This window comes from Colius striatus, chromosome 1 (assembly GCF_028858725.1).
Source record: "Colius striatus isolate bColStr4 chromosome 1, bColStr4.1.hap1, whole genome shotgun sequence".
Classification (NCBI taxonomy): domain Eukaryota; kingdom Metazoa; phylum Chordata; class Aves; order Coliiformes; family Coliidae; genus Colius; species Colius striatus.
In genome coordinates, this window is record NC_084759.1 from 155563725 (window position 1) to 155581441 (window position 17717).

The following is a 17717-nucleotide window of genomic DNA, read 5'->3' on the forward strand; positions in this document are numbered from 1 at the left end:
ACTGAATTGTTCCAGTTTGATTTAATTGGGAATACCAGTGTTTCTCTAGTGCAGCATTCTGCTGCCTGTTTAAAGCCAGTCTTGCACTTTAGACGGCAAAGCTGCTTTCCACGGTGCTGAAATCCCTTTGGAGGGACCCTGAGAATACAGCAACACATCTTCTTTGTGTGATCTTGCTGTGAGCCTGGATCTCGTTCTGTGATGGGGCAGCTGACAGTCGGAAGTGGGAAACGGTGCATGTCTCGTAAGGCTTGAAACCCTTGCTTCAAATGGAGCATACACGGAGTGACAGCTGTGGCAACTGACCCCTTCAGGTGGTGAGGGTATTTCAATCTCTGATAGGGAGGGCCTGTCTCATCCCTCTAAACTTGTCCAAGAGGGATGCTGGGGGAGTGTGAGATCCTGGCAGGGGAATGAAGGCTCCAGCCTGGCTCTGGAAGCCAGGCTCACAGAGAGCGATGGCTGTGCCAAGGCTCTATGCCCTGGCATTTAGAAGCTGGCACTGGGCAATGCCAGACTGACCTGCTGTCTCGCTTAATGGCTTTTGTGTGTGACACCGACTCCCGCAGCTCTGCACGTGTGTGCCAGCCTGGGTAAACAGGTCAGACTCACTCCTCTCTCCGCTGCCCAGCCGTTACCTCCACCCTCCCTCCCTCATTCTGGTGAGGACCTGGAGGTACTCAGCTTATGAGGAGCGGTGAACACAGCTGAACTTCTCCTGCAACAAAATCCCAAGGGGTGATCAGATAACCATCAACAAGCATTTTCAGGGTGAAAACGGTAAGTTGAGAGGGAGAATTTGCTTAGGCTGAATGAAGGAGATACTACAAAAGCAACAGAATAGTGAAGCAAATGGAAATTTAGGCTGAGTTTAGGGAAATGTTTATAAATGTGAGCCTTGGAGGTGTCTCTTAGCAGTGGTAATCCTATTGTTTGAGTCAGTTTCAATGCAGGTAGTATGCTAAAGCAGATGCCTTAGACAGCAATCCTGAAGTGAGTGGGGGAAGGGCAAGACTATTAAGTAGAAGATTTTAATTTGTAATTTCTATGAATCACTTGGTGTTGGTCTCAGCAGAAGCTTGCAGGCTGTGGCTGTATCAGCTATCACCCATGGTATGTAAAATACGTGGGTGGGAAGAAGAGGGAAGGACACTGGGAACTTACCCTTGAGCAAGCTTACAATAATGAGACATAGTTCTTTATCTGTTGGGAATGATATGGGTCTAATTGATGATCAAAGTGTTCTTTGTACTGCCTGAAGTGTATGGAGAGAATTGCTCTTCTTTGCATGGGGCAGAAAAAGGGGAAGCACTTTTTTCACCTTATCCTTGGATACACCTGTTGGTTAGACAGAGACAAACTAGCCATCAGATATGGGGAGGAATGAATATGCAATATATGGGGTGAATACAACACTGCCCAAGTTAGAAAAGAGTTTGTACCTGGTCTAGTAAAGAAAGAACAGCTTGAAAGAAAGTGAATAGGGAATAGATGTAAAAAATATGTGCTACTTATCATCAAGTGTCCATGGGAGGAAAGCTAACATACTGTAATGAAAAGAGCTAATGAAAGAGCTCTGAGGGCTTTGAAGGCTTTGGTTGGCAGTGTGTGATGTCTTCCTCAAAAGAAAAAGACTGATTTGGAGAAAATAAGGGAAAAGAAGCAGAAATTTTGTAAGTTAGATAGAAATAAGTCTGTGGGACATTACAGGTGTGGACAAAGGTTCATGTTGGAGTGGGAGTGGCTGTGAAGAGCAAAAAAAAACCTAGTTGAAGGGCCTTTGAGAAACGTTTCTACCACTGTCACAGGAACGTTTCTATATCAGAGTAAGACTATAAGTGATGTTCAAAGCTAGTTAAACTAAACGGTATGAGTTATCATCTAAAACTACTGAAATGCCCTTGGGGAGGGTGTTCACTCAGAGTCACCATAATGAGCCATTTCAGTCCAGGTGCTGGTTTGTTCTTGCATTCATCACTGTGAATGGCATTTTCCATTGTCTTCATTCTCTGTTGTCTTCCTGCTCTGAATGTATGGAGATTTTCCTGCAGCATCATTCAGCCTGTTTATCAGCAGCTTCAAAGTTAAGGCACTTTGAAGACACATCCATCGTGCCCCAGACCCATCCCCCTCTTCTTTGTCTCTGTTTACAAAATTCCTGGAATACCAGGGCTGTGGGCCAGAAGAGGATTTATAGGCACTTATGTCACCTACCTGGTAAGCAGTAATGTGGGGAACAGCAGCACAAGAGTTGTCAGCATACAAATAGCCTGGGCTGAAGGTGCAGAAGGACACCAGTAAAAACCTGGAGAAACTTAGGTTTAAATTATGATGTGATTTATAGCTTTAAGCCACAACTCTTAGGAGTAACAGTTTATGAGGTTGCAATCAGTCCTGCCCCTTTCTTTACACAGGTCTTCTTAGGTCCCGCAGTTTAACTGTAGGGCAGGTGATAGACAGAAAGTTTAAACGTGCACCAGTCTTCTTTAGTCACTAAACACAGAAATAGCATTATTGTTTGGTCTGGATGTACAGGTATTTCCCTGCCAGAGAGCTCAGTTGCAGGTCTAATGCAATGTTAACTTGCCTATAGCTTCTTCTACTGCACTTGCTGTTCCTTGGTAGTGTGTTGGATGACAGGCACAAAGCACTTTCCAGCTTTGTAGAGTCTCACAGATGAGGTGGATTTCTTCTGATCTTCAACTAGGACCTGAAACACAAGGACTGCTTTTGGAGTCGTTGTCCGATACTGTTCAAACTGTCTGAGAAGTGAAGCCAATGTAAATTAAGATGCTGTCAGCAATGAGCAAATACCAAAGGGTAGGTAACACTAATGGCTAACATTGGAGCTGGCAGTCTCTAGAGAGCAGTGGGATGAGAGTGATGGTGAGTTCACCAATTGGACTGGTGATCAGGGATGAGAGTAGGGCTGGGAATTAGCTTTGCAGCTGGTGCAGATGCAAAATTAGCCGTTGAATTCAGATTCTGTGGCTTGAAGTCTTCTAACTGGTCCTGGGGCTTCATCAGAGCTCCCAGTAAGCAGAGCCCAGAAAGCACTGGAAGATGAACTTCCCCATGGCCCTCCACGGAAGTACAGGAGGGGAAAGCTGGAAGTAGGTGATGCTCTTCTTCCTCCAGTATGTAGTCAATATCTCTACAAAGTTTCCTTTGCTGGTGGCTGCTGCACACTGTTCAGCCTCCTCCAAGCATAGTTGTCTTCTGAATTAGGAAAGCTGGCTTTAAGATAGCTTTTTGCCTGGAACTGCAGTGTTACAGGTCTTCCTTTCCTCTTGCTATCTGAGCTTGGAGATAGGGATTTAGGGCCTGCGGAACACACAGGTGTTGTGAAGGGCTACAGCAGTACTGTGCAAGGTTGCCCAGCTGGCCCAATTGCAGCAGAAGGAGACAACAGCACTGGCATAGGGTAGAACTGCCCCCAGACTCCTGGAACCGGTCCATGTTCTGCCTCAGTTTCTTCACCTGACCTGAAGATTGCCCAGCTTTGCTGTACAACGCCTGAGCAGTATCATAGAATCATAGAATAGTAGGGGTCGGAAGGAACCTTTAGAGATCATCTAGTCCAACTCCCCTGCAGAAGCAGGTTCACCTAGATCAGGTCGCATAGGAACATGTCCAGGTGGGTCTTGAAGACCTCCAAGGAAGGAGACTCCACAACCCCTCTGGGCAGCCTGTGCCAGGGCTCTGTCACCATCACGGTGAAATAGTTTTTTCTTATGTTTAAGTGGAACTTTTTGTGTTCCAGCTTCATCCCATTACCCCTAGTACTTTGCTTACAGTTAACCTGGTTGAGTGCACAGTGACCTATTTGTGTACTCTTCATTTTGAAATATTGTTCAGAAATATCTCCAAATGCTGAGCAGTATTTTGCTTGTGCAGCCTAATAATTTTCTATTACTACTTAGATCTGGTCCACATAAAAATGCAATGTCAAATAAAGTTCTCATGATATTTTTAAGCAATCTAACCTTTGGTCCTGGCCAAATTCCAATCTGAATAATTACTGTCTGACTACCTACACATTCCTCTTGCATTTTCAATTCGAGAAGTTAGCTTTCCCTTTCTCATTCTGACTCTGATTGTGTAACATTGCTCTGCAGCACTAAGTAGATGCTGCATCCCTCTACAGTGGTGGATATGTTTTATTGGTAAATAAAATGAGATTATGGAGGTATAATGATTTTACAGGCATGTTTATATCTAAATATAGATATGCCTGTAAAACCACTTCATCTAATGGTCCTGTCATATATTATTTTCCAGGGAGAAAGGGACAATATAATAGTGTGGAGTAAGTGTAAAGGATTTTCCTTATCAGACTGGAGCTTGATAACTGTGATAACTGATAACACTGTATTGCCCCACACCACTACCAAGGGAACAACCTACTCATGCAAAAGACTTTGTAATAAAATATACTGTCACTTTTTAAAAATCATTCTTCACGGGTAAAATTAAACTCTAGTAATATTAAAGTTGCAATAACTTGAGGCAACTAACAGCAAATTCCCTGTTTTACAACTGCAGCCTTGTCAGGTGCTTGTGAATTTCTCCATGTGTGAATTTGTCCATTTCTGTTCTTCTCTGGAAACAAGAACACCACTCAGGAGAAGATCCATGTGCTGCTGCCTTCAGTACTTCCTTGAGAGGGTGTATTAAACTTTTGCACTTGAACAGTGTAGAAATTAATGGATAAAACTTGGCACTGGGTATGCAAAACCACATTTTCACAATATTTCTGGGATCACCTTAATCTGATAATAAATCTGTGCCAATAGACCCCCTGCCTCTCTTCTACTAGCACACATTCAAAAGGGATCATAATGAGTCAGACTCAAGTGTTGCTGCTACCGGCAACACCACCAGGCCTCCCGCACGGACCTCTCAGCCCACCCTGCTGAGGGGACAAGGATCAGCATGGATGATACTTTATTCCAACCCCTGTTTACACCATGTGCCTTTATCTGCTAACACCAGCACCTCCTCTCACTCCACCCCATGCCTACCTCTTCTGTACCCTCCACCTCTCGCCTTACAACCCGAGATCTTCCGGACGCCTACTACACTCAAGGAGGAAAGAGAGATGGAGTTGGTACTGGGATGTTTGTCCCTTTCTCCAACAAGCAGCAGTTGCATGGGAGGAGTGGATGTGTGGATAGTGGCTACTGCTTGAAAAGAGAAGTCAGCCCCAAGGAGAGTAGGGAAGGGATTGAGCACCCCTGTTGCAGTCTTTGAGGAGTTCAACTCTGTGCTGTGAACCTGTTGCTGCCTTACAGGAGCTGAATAGTGGAGACTACCACTTAGCTCTGAGCTGGGTGGGATTTATTGGTGTTCTCTTGCCTAATAACATTCCTATGTCCTATGCAATGAGAGCCCAGCCTGTACCTGGTACCTGCTATAACCTCAGAAGGACACTGGTGTCTGGCATGCAAACTGCACACGGAGTACCTGAAAAACATTGTGAGCATGACAGAAGGGTTATGTGTGAGTGAGAGATGGAGGGAGAGATGTCTTGGGTGGTACAACACAGGCTACCTAGCATTGCTCTGCCTGATCCAGAGGAAGCTTGTGGCTGAGGATCCAAATTGGAGATGCCAGGTTGGCTTTAGAGGTGCCAACTTAGCTGTGGAGGCACTCACGACCTTGTCTTTGCATTAGACTCTTCATAGCCCTGGCTGCTCACTGAATATCTGGCTGAAGCCTGAGTATCTGGCACTGTGCAGGGAACTCCATCATCTTGTGTGGAATGGAAAAATCTGCTGGGGAGCACATCCTGTGAGCTAGACATCCAACAGATTGGCACCTGAGCACTCTTCAGGATCTGCTGCTTGGAGGTAGATGCTAGAGGTTTATTAGCTTTGATGCAGGTGAAGAGAAGGGAATGGGTTTCTTGGCCAGCATTTTTCCCAGTGGGAGAAGTCTGTGTTTGGGCATGAAGGCAGACAGCTGCCATAATCACCTTCACAGCTCCTGCATTGCTGTTATCTGAGCCCTGGCTGGAAGGCCTTGTAAAGTATTCCTGGTGGGAGGGGAGTTAGAAAAAACCTACACTTTGCTCCCTGGACATCACAGCTAGCCATTGCCTAACCAAGTGTAATATCCCACGTAAGACTCTGCAGAGGGATCGCAGGAGACAGATTTTAAAGAGAACAAATATAGCATTAAAGTGAGTGAGCAAGAGAGTGAGAGACAGAGAGCGTATAGAGTGCATTAAAGTTAATAAAGCATTGCAGGAGTGGGGACTGCATTTCACTGTGAAGGAATCTAATTTAGTGACTTGTAATTGGAGGATAACAGTCCTGCCGGAATGAAGTTAGCTGTTCATTTTGCCAAACTCTCAAAGTCTCTTGGTTCTCCTTGTGAGCATCTCTCGGAAAGTGGATCCGTCAGAGTTTAGAATCGATTGGCGCTTCACACCCACAGTCCCTTTCAGCCTCCTAAGTGGATTTGGTTCCTCCACTGCATATTTATTGTTTATTTTATTATCTGCTTATTTATCCAGTAGTGTCAATGCGGGACACGTTCTCTCGGCTTGGTATGACAATGAGAGAGCAGGTGCCGAGTCTGTGTTCTCCTGGGCAGAGCAAGATAGGGTCCCTTGCACCCTTTCCTTGTGGGTGGCTGGCAGCAGTTAAGTTTGTTTTGTGGACTTCTAGCTCCCTCGAAGTTTTGCCAGCCTTGTCCGTGCTGCTGTGGCTTGCTGTTCATATGATAGAGGCATGTGTAGCAGCGAGATATATGGAAGGACCCCATTCTTGGACCCCCAAGACCAGAGGTGTAGTGCAAAGAAGTGCAGGGCTGGTGTATTTATTCCAGGTGTGCCTGGCTGCTGAAGAACAGTGTTGTGGACATGAATAGCTGAGCAAGATCTCTTGTGCCAAGGGAAAGTCCTCTTTAGTTTGAAATGACTGAAACTTCCTTGGGAGGGCAGTATGACCCTGGGTGGTCACACCAAGTATTGCTGCCTCCCACAGCGGTAATGGGCAGACTGAAGGAGGGATATTGCTCTGGTTTTGTCCCCAGACCAGCATGATTCTGATAAATACATTGCATAGGTGCTGCAAGGATTATTTTGTTAGTGTTTGTAAAGTGCCTTGAGGATGAATAGTGCTGTGGAAATGTGAACTATTATTATAACGAGACTGAATAAAGAAAGAGTCAGGAACAGTCCTGCAGGGAACAGTCCTGCTCAAGCAGGAGCTGGAGAGATGACCTCATTGGGTTTTTCCATTTCTACCGTTATGACTACAAAATAAAGCGGACATGTTCAAGGAAAAGATTGGTGTAACATCCCTGGTTGTAGTAGCTGCGGGTCTTTCTGCTCCTGGGCAAAATAGGTGTCGTATGAGCTTGGAGTAAATGTGTTCCCTACACTGCACCCATCCAGTTTCTGTGTTCCTGGCTTTTTAAAAACAAATGAACCCTGTATGGGTGAAATGCGAATGGCTGACTCTACTACAGACTGGAGCTGTGTGTGTTTTGGTGATAGAAAGGTTGTATGTGGTGGATACACGCATACACCCAAATCAAATGGCCTTGCCCATTTGCTCTTACTTTATTCTGGAGGGGCTGTGCTAAGAAAGTAAAAGGGAATCCTTATCTGCCTGATCCCTTCAACCTCTCTGCCTGTACCTCCAGCAGAAGGCCAAACTGAGCCCAAGCACCAGTAATTCCTTTGTGTTGAGAGTGAGCACTTAGACATGGGCTTGACATAAGCAATTAGTTTCACAAAGGCAGACGATCAGCCATCAAAGGACAATTACCTGTCACTTTTGGCTTGGGTCTTAGAATGACATGGGATCTGATAGGTGACATGAGCTCATCTGCTGACAGCTGTTCCCTGAAGTGACTCCAAACTTTAAAGTTGAGGCTGGTCTGGTCTTTTTGCCTCGGCTTTAACAGGGCCCTGAAGGTAGCCACAGAGCTGAGCATAAGGCAAGAAGGACTGATGGGAGGAGGTCTAGTGGCTGAGGAAGATCAATGGATCTGCCTCAAAGGCTGAGTGCATGATTGACTTGTCCATTAATCACTTTCTCTTACTTTCCCCCTTTCCTTTTTTTTTCTTCCTCTCTCAGGGAGTGTAAGAGCCGAAGATGAGGCCCAGGGTAGAGTGCTACTCTCCAAGGTTTTGGCTGGTGCTGGCAGTCCTCGCAACAACAGGGAGCGGGGCCCATGCCCAGAAAAGCCACCCGAGCATTGGCATTGCGGTCATCCTGGTGGGGACCTCAGACGAAGTGGCCATCAAAGATGCCCACGAGAAAGATGACTTCCACCACCTATCAGTGGTGCCTCGGGTGGAGCTGGTGGCCATGAATGAGACAGATCCCAAGAGCATCATTACCCGCATCTGTGACCTCATGTCAGACCGGAAGATTCAAGGGGTGGTATTCGCTGATGACACAGACCAGGAAGCCATTGCCCAGATCCTGGACTTCATCTCTGCCCAAACCCTCACTCCCATCCTGGGTATCCATGGAGGCTCCTCTATGATCATGGCAGATAAGGTAAATTTAAGCTTCCTTCTGTTGTGGACCTGTAGATTGAAACTTAAAATGGAAAGAAATATCTCACTCTGTGATCTTCAGGTGTAGTCTCATGGGGATGAAGGGTTGGGGGATTAGGCAGTCTCAGATTCAAAGAGAGATTAAAAGAGCTAACTGTCTGTAGCACTGCTGAGAAGAGCCTATTAATCATGTGGAATTATCTGCATCAGAGGAAAACTGAGGAAGGAAAGGAGCAGGTAGGAGAGAACTGCAAAAGAACCAGCCTTTTTTTCTTCTTCCTCAGGAAAAGTGAAGAGCCCCTGATGATTGGGACTTTTTTTTTTTTTAAAGGCTTCGTTTTTCCCTGTGTTTTACCTTAGAAGAGTCAAGGATGCTAGCTTAGGTTTTTCCTGCATACAGCTGGACGACATTGTGGGGTTTTTTTTCAGGAACATTTAATACAGCTCATACATCTTAATTGGAAAATAATTGAATCTTTAATAAAGCCATCCTCTCTCAGAAGTGTTCATTAGCTCCTAAAGTTAAATAGGTATTAGCTAAGGCAACTAACCAGTCTGAGCCAGTCCAGCTAAGTCCTTTCTTTTTTTTTTCCACTGCACTACTTTATTCTGTCATATCACTGATATTTCACTTTTTTTCCCAGGCCCCAGCCAGTTTTCTGGGGAATTACTACACAAAACACCCTTCCTACTAATGCCTTTGAACAAGGCAAGATGCAGAGGGAACAGCATCTTTGGCTAACTGATAACTCTCAGCTTAGGGGAGCCTTCATGGGGTGCAGCCAGACCTGGTAGCAGTCTTCCTCCTGGGAGGAACAGAGACCCAGCAATTCACACCAGAGTGTGTTTTTGGCCACATGGTGTGGCATACAGTGGCCTCTGGGCTGCTGTGGACCTGTGGGAATACCTGAGAGAAATGACTTGTCCTTTTCCCTGCAGGCTCAGTGGGTGGCAGACAGTGTCAGGGATGAGCCTTTTATTGAGAAGATCCTCTTGTCCACATTTTATGCATCACAAATAAAACGAAGACACAAGTGGAGAGCTTTTTTTTCTTTTATAGGTCATTCTTATACAAATTTGAGCATTTAACTAGGTGGAAAAGGGTCTAGTGAGTGAGTGGGAAGAATTAAGCTGGCCACTGTGGCAGCTTTTCCTCAGAAAGGGATCTAGTGTGCTGAGAAATCCAGGCATTCTGGTTTGTTTGCCTGGTAAATAAATAATCCAGTGCATGTTATTGTAGGTGAGAGATGGGAATAAATTAATCACAAATCATTTTCTCACTCTTTGACCAACTGTTCAATTGCCAAATAACATACTGTTAATACATAATGTTATTTTCTTGTATCAGCCTTTGAACCAAAGTAGTCACTGAATAAAATAATCATAGGCCTTTTTTTCCTCTCTCTCCTTGAATAATTGCACATATGCTAAAGTCATTCTGCCCCATTTCACCCACAATAAAGCTTTTCTGTCTTGGAGGACAGTCAGGCAACAATGCCTCATCTCGATGCTCTCCTGCCTGCTGCATTGTACGGTTATTGATATCTGTGCAAGAAGTCTGAAGTGTTACACTTAAGTGCTGGGTTTTACACTTATGGTGGCATTTTACATCCTCTTTGAACAGGCCTGAGTGTTACTGATGCCAGACCTCCTAAGCACTGGGAAAAGGTCCTTGCGACTTTGAACGTGTCAGGCCAAATTCCGATTTCAGCTTCCCGCAGTGTAAATCCAGCATAGACCCGTTGCCTTTGGCAGGATTAGATCAGATTTACGCTGCTGTAATTCAAAGAGAAATTTAGCCTATTGAACTTTGCAAAGATTTTTCTTTCCACCTGTCTCCAGCCTGTCCTTGGGAAGGCAGCAACTCCTGCAAGTGCCCCGTGTTCCCCACTGGCTCACTTCTAAAAAGTGTTCTGGTGGGCAGGCAGCCCGTGGGGAGCTCAAAGGTGGAAGCCTTGTGAATGGAGACTTCTGTTTTATCAAACTTCGTTTTCTTTTTGGAATTTTGCAGACAGAGAAGACAGGTTATGTACAAAGATTTGCAGGTTTAGGAAAGGCCAAAATTTCTTTTAAACATAAATTGAAAAGGCTGACCTTTACAGCTTTTGATTCCCAGGTGTGTAATCTTTGGTAGATAATATTTAATTTAGTTAAAATATGATAGAGAGTAAATACATTCATATTCTACTAAAAATACCGAAGTCAGCCTGGTCAGTCATTAAACAATTTATTTTCCACAGAGGGCCTTGACAGAGGCTTTGCTTTTCAGTGACTCTTAGGCATGTTCTTTGCAGATGAGTTGTGTGTCTGGGGTTTGATCCTGCAAGCATGGATTGCTTCTTTCAGCACCCCCTCAACGCCCACAGCAGTCAGCTGTGATTGAACTTGCTCAGCATTTCACAGGTTCGGACCCGCACTTATAGCTTCGTTATGCTCGCTGTGCATTTGTGATCAGTAGTGCCGATGCAAACCTAAAGGATCCTACAAACCACTAAGGCCTTGGTGTGACAGATAAGCCCCTCTTCTCTGGAGGTTAATGCAAAAAACTCCTCGGTCAAACCACCTTCCCCAGAGTAGCACGTGAAATTCTGTTTCACCTTCAGTGAAGGTTTAATAAGTGTGTCTGGGAGGAAATTTGGGTCCGTGTGTAAAAAGGGCTTTGTAATATACTGTGAAGCTGGTAAATTGAGACATGAAAGGGCAGGCAACAGAAAAAAAAAAAGAGTATTTCAAACCTGAATTTTCTCTTCTCTATATATAACAGAAATATTGTATAATGTTCAGCATAGGCCAGCTTAATCTCAGTTAACATGCATTTGGAAGTTTGTTACCTGCCAGCTGGCGGTCTAGTCATCATTACAGTCAGTGGGGAAGGAGGCATCACCTGAAGTCAATTCACCCCATCCACCTCAGGCTGCAGTGAAATGCTCACTGTACAGCCCTCTCTCTTCCTACTGGCTACTGAAGAAGGCTGTACTCTGCTTTGCTCTTGATGATTCAAGTTAAATGCCGTGAATCCTGCCCTAGATGTAACATAGCAGGTGTGAAAATGTTGCCGAAAGTGTAACATCTGGAGTTCCTGATTGTTTTGTTTAAACTCATGCTCTTTAATACTGTATTTAATTCAGTTTTGTAAGTAATGTTTGTATCTGTTGTTTTCTCTGTGTTTTGCCCCTTTTCCTCTGAAAAATAAGTATGTAGGAATTTGCATATGTTTTTGCTTTTTCTTTCCTCAGTGCTCCTGTCTAATTTCACTGGTTTAGCTGTTAACAAGTGTTACATTTGATCTCTGTCTAATGTGGCCTCAGAAGAAAATGAGCAGATGATCTATGTGCACACTATGATCTGGGTTTAGTTTGAGGAAAACAGTGAGGCATAGACACACGATGTGCCTCACTCAAGCTCTGGAGAGACCACTTTGTTGTGGAAAAGTTGTGTCATAGCCCGTTCAGCACCTTTAGCCTCTGATGAATGTTCCAGCAGTAATGCCAAACAGCATGAACTGCAGCAGTCATTTTGTCAGGGCTGGATGGCCTGGGAGTGGTGGTTGAGGGAGTCCAATAGCCCCTGCATTCACTCATCTTGGAGACGACATCCTTATAACTGTGAGGCAGGGCGGAAGAGTGATCACAGTGTTTCAGACCTACAAGGAGGCATCTGACCTTTGTTTTTTGGTGCTGGCACCTTGAAAAAGGGCTAGGACTATAGTCTGGACTATAACCTGGACCTCTGATGAGAAAGAGTATAGCATGGATTGCTGATGAACTGTGTTTAATCTGGAATAGTTGAGATGGAGAGAAATGTGCACCCCCAACAATGCTAGGTTCTTGTGATGCAAAACTTTGCTTATGAAAGCTCTCTGATTTCTTCAGTTTGCCTGAAGTTGCTGCAATGACCTTTCTTTTTATAGTTTGCGTTGCCTGATTTTAAACATTAGTTTGCATTGTCCAGAGGACTGCAATGCACTCATGACTGGTGAGCATGTCTGCTCCTATTCCAGTGTTTAAAATAACTTCTTCTTTCTCCCCAGTTGTTTTGAAAGTAGAAATTCAATCCTATCACAGTGTGGAAATAGCTGACAGATGAGGATGCTCTGTGTTAGGAGATTGATGGTGGAAGGAAACCTTCAATACTGCAAACCAAGCTTCAGTTTAGATAAGCACACAAACCAGTATCTTGTGTTTGCAGACTTGAGACTGGAAATCTGGGCTGGGCTTTTCTTTATGATACTTTAAATATTACCTAAAATCACTTCTGCCCAGAACTAGAAGGTTCTGAACTAGAACTAGGAGTAGTCACAGAAAAGGAAAACGATAACAGGAACACTTATAGGTACCTTAAGAGAAGAGTAAATTGTAGTACAGATTTAGGACACTTGCTGTGTTGGAAAAGATTTATCTTCTTGCCTAAAAAGTGACCACAGCATTTGGCTGACTTGTCTGTTTTGCAATAACAGACTATTAATATGGGGAGGGTTTGTTTGTTTGTTTTTTTTTAAAGATCAGAAAAAGTCAACTTTGGGGATAATGAAAGAAGAACAGTTAAGAACAGCAGTTAAGAACAGAGAATGCCTTAGGTTCTCTTATACTGCAGCTAGTGACCATCATTTTTGGTGGAACTGTCCCTCACAGTTTCTCCACAGTCACATTATTTTGCCAAAGCTTCTTGTCCCGTGAAGCTTTAGAGTAACATAATGGTGCACAGGCAGCACTGAGAAAAAATATTATGTTTTCCCAAATGAAAATCATTCTCTACCTCTGCATTTCTTACTGCTTTCTACAAGGCTTGCCCGTGGAAGGTAGCCATGCTGGTAGAAATAAAACAGTAGGAAAGAATGATCTGTTAAATTGGGATGTGCTCGTAACAAAACCTGTACAAAAGCTGCGTGAAACTAACCTGAGATCTAAAATACATGATCCATTCTAGGCCAGACTTTCACTCTTTTTCTCATACAGCATAGGGCTGACTTCACTGCTACTCTCTCCAATACTATCCTCTTTTTTTCCCTGTTCATGCTAAATTGGCAATTTCTCCTCCACCTTGCCATTTCCACTTCCTAAAGTCCTGCATTTTTGTTTTCTGTTGAGGTTTCCAAAACTTTCTGTCTCTCTCTCTTTCAATGCTGAAGATTACTGTGAAACCTCCATGGCTATGCCATGCTGCTGCAGCAGTGATATTCTTAGGTATTTTGGTGAGGATCAAGTCCAAAGTTGGACAATAGTTGTAAAGCACCAGGGAAGAAAACTAGCTGCTGGTCCAAGTGCAGGAAAGTGACACTGCTTGTACAGAGAAGCCAAAGCTAGTTGGATAAGCTGAGCACCTAGTTACACACTGAAACCAGGACAAAGTCAAAGACACTGGGACAATGCTGCTAAAAGCAGAACATCTGTAATTAAAAGCAAAGCACTTTCACTCTCAGGTTTCCAAAGGTTAAATAATAGAGATGCATGGGGAATGCAAACCTCATTTTTTGGATGTAAATTTGTTTCATTTCCATTAGGGATCACACCTGAAATTGTTAGAGACCTTGTGTGAAGGAAATGTATTAAAACAAAAGAACCAAAACCAAAACAAACAAAAGGAGAAGTTCCCTTTGAATGGATTATATGAACTGAAGTGAAATAAATCCCAAACAAAATGCTGCTTAGATGAGGTGGGAGGGAAGACATATTTTGATCTGCAAATGTTGAAAGGATGTGTTTTAATGTTGTTAGATTTCTATCCCTTTTTTTTCCTCTCCAAAGCAAAATTAAGTGAAGTTCATGTGATTTCACAAGGCATTTTCATTTCTCTGAAACTGCATTTGATGGTAGTAAATGTTTCTTAGGCTAATCTATTGATTAGCAAAGATGAGTTTGATTTTGAAAAGCAAAACAAAACAAAAAACTCATCAGTTTCCCTTCAAGCTTTTAGTAATTTTATTGAGGACATGATTAATATGCTTGTTTTACTTTTGGTACTCAATTTCCTTTTGCTGACAAATGAAAGCCCTGTGTAGCTCACAAATAGTGAACTAAATATCGCTCGTCCTCAAACTATGAGTCTGCTGCAAAAGTTGGGGAGGGAGAAGAAAGGTAGGTCACAGAAATATAGAGAATAAAAGTCAGTGTTATGTGCCAATGTTGTTCTTCCCTTGAGTATGCACACGTAACAACAGGCTAGGTAGATCTGTAGTTTATGTTTGCATCTATATCTAATCCATCCAAATAAAATGACACTTTTTTCATATAAAGGGAACATAGAGTATTTCTGTTGAGATTAATTAACATCCGAGAATTTCCCCAGAACAGTTTTTATTACTTTACAGATAAATTACAGCACTTAAAATCCCTCAGATGTTAGGAAACCTGGAAATGAACTTTTAAGAGCTTTAACCTCTCCCCAGGGCCATTAAATCCTTCAATGCTAACTCTCATTTTCTAAACAAGAGCTCAAGTACTCTTGTCAATATTATTTCAGTGAAAAAAAAAAATCATAGTAAGTGTGTTGTTTCTTTTATTAACTATCCTATTAATATAGCTGCTTTTTAAAGTTTCCTACTGTTTTATCTCGCATTTGCTTGGAAGGAACTCTGTTTCAAGGCTTTGAAAAATATGGAATTTGAGTATTTTTTCATTTTTACTTAAAAAAAAAAACAACATAAAAAAGTGTCAGAAATGTAACTTTCCCTGAAATATCGCCATTGCTTTTTTGCCCCCTAATAATTTCTACTGAATGCGCTTCACATCTTTCCTGAGCCTTGGAAGTGCAAAGCCTTGGACACCTGAAGCCTGAAGGTGTCATCTGAATTTGAGTGTCACAGAGTTGGGAAGGAGAAAACCTGGAGGGACTCAGAGGCTTACAACATGCCGATGTATGCTGGGGTACTTTTGGGCACTGGCAGTGCTGGGGTGTAGGGGTAGGATGCTGAAGATAACAACTATACAGAGGTATGGATGCCTTCCTTCAGCAGAAATTGTCCCAGACAGTGAACACCAAGGAAAAGTGAAGTCTGACTCCTTTACATCAACCTTTTGTAGCTATTTATAAGCTCCTTTATTTTGGGTCATAGAATTCTTCTAGGAGTACTAAGTGTTGCTGCTTCTGTTGTTATAGTGATGTTTTCTTTCGAGCGACAGAAAACCTTTCCTTGACTAGCTCTGAAGGTAACTGCTGCAACGTACCTGAGGGAAAGAGAAGCCTAATCTCTTTCCTACTACTGTTTAAATGCGGTGTTGCCATTGTCTACCTCTGAAAATAATGTTGGAATATCTGTGAGGAAGAGGTTGATTGTCACCCAGTTTAGACCTGGCAAATAACAAGAGTTTTTGCGAAGAAGATTCTTTCTTCCTAGATTTCTAACCTTGATTTTCACACTGATGATACTGCTCAGGTAGATCTCCATATCTGAAGCACTTAAGAAAATTTGGGAGCTTGCTGAGATGTGACCCATAGTTATTTATAATCATTAATTACTACAACCTCTTTCTTGAAAACAAAAAAAATCCAGCACAAAAGTATCAAATCAATTTGTGCCATCCCCAGCCGGACGAGGAGATTAGTTTCTTCATTCTGGAGCAGGCAGTCCTATATTACAACCCCAAGCGGTTACTTGTCTCACAAAATCTAAATTAATTACACTCAAATTTGTCCCTACCCTATACTGTCCTCAAAATGAAATTGAAAACAGGGAGTGTGAAATTGACCGATGCTGCTGCTGCTTTAAATCTGCGTGTCATTCCCTAGTAACCTCAGGACAGAGAGAAACAATTCTTTCCAGGGAATTTCTTATTCTCTTTGCCTTTCATTTGCCTTATTAACCAAGTTTGGAGGGGATGGATTATGAAGGAAGTTAAGGGAATTACATATATGTAGGGTGGAGAAAAAAACCCACAGTAGAGAAAATGATGTAATTGTCATCTGTGACTCTGTTAAGAGTCTGGAGGAACTGATATATAAAGAAAGACTGAAACAGCTGTATGTGCATATTGTAGATTGGCTGATCAATGAGTCAGGGTATGATTTATATACGCAGTGAATGGAGGTAGACTAAGATTAGAGAAAACAATGCTTGGCACAGCTACTAGAAGTGGAAGTAGGAATGATAGGATAAAGTTGAGGAAAGATATTAAACAATATGCTAAGTTAAGTGATAATATAAAATTATATATATGTGTATCAAGAAAGAAGTTCAGATACTAAGTTTTATTAGGATGTGATCTACTGTCTTTAGGGTAGAGCATGGAAACAGTGTTAATCCAGCTGTTTCCAAGCACAACTGAACTAAGAATGTGTTATGTAGCTAGAGCAGGGAAGAAAGAAGATGAACAAGTTGAGAGACAGATAGGAAAACCTCTCTTCAGGAGGAAAAAAATAAGGGTAAGTCCTGGGAGTGACTGATAAAAAAAAAATCCTAAAGGCTCTGTTGAGGTAATTTTTCTCTGTGCTTTGACAATAGCTTCTAGCTGTGTATCTATGAGGCTCCTGATAATAACAATAAATGTATATTTCAAAAAAAAAGAGAGGGAAAAAAGAATCAAGGACATAGAGAGTCTAATGGCAGGCAGGAAAATAGCAAAAAAGGCAGGCACACACGTTGAGAAGGACTGATCTAAAGGGTGCCAGAGAATCAAGCAGGGCTATAGACCTGAGTCCTCTCTGCAGCTCTGCCATAAAACATGACTTTAAGACAGTTGCTCAACTTCTGTCTACAGCAATTTACCCTTTGAAAGACGACCGATAACAGTGTTTTTGTAAAGTGCTTTGAGCTGTACAAAAGGCAAAGTCTACCTAATTGCTAGGGAGCAATTAATGGATTTTTCTAGCTGAAATAAATACAATGCTTGATATGAAAATCTGCACTCCAGGAGGAGAAGCTGTAACCCCCATTAGAGGTGGCTGAATAGCTGTGGCATGCAGAAGAACTTATTGTATGCAGGGCTGGTAGTGCCGTCTATTGTAAGCCTGCCCAACATTCCCCATTATAAGATCCTCTTGGGGGTTTCCTGTAACTTTGCCAGACTATGGCTGTTTGAGCAAAGTTTCCTATGCCAGGTGTATGCCTCAAGCTGATTGATTTATTTCACTATTTATTTGGAAAATAAACCATCTCTCTCTGAAAACATGGCCCAGGAAGATACGTGATTTACCCATGCTGCAAGTGCTGGCACGTTTTCCTCCAAAGATTCTGCCTGAGCACCACAGGCCTCAGAGCTAA

General features: G+C 42.8%; 1 protein-coding gene across 1 annotated transcript in view; it reads left to right on the plus strand.

Annotated features, from left to right (window-relative positions):
* The first annotated feature begins 8111 nt into the window (after positions 1-8111).
* GRIN2B (glutamate ionotropic receptor NMDA type subunit 2B) overlaps positions 8112-17717 on the plus strand; it is a 167716-nt gene continuing 158110 nt past the window's right edge. Inside the window, exon 1 of the mRNA XM_010210327.2 lies at positions 8112-8522. Within this exon, the coding sequence (XP_010208629.2) occupies positions 8112-8522 (411 nt within the window). The remainder of the gene's footprint in view (positions 8523-17717) is intronic.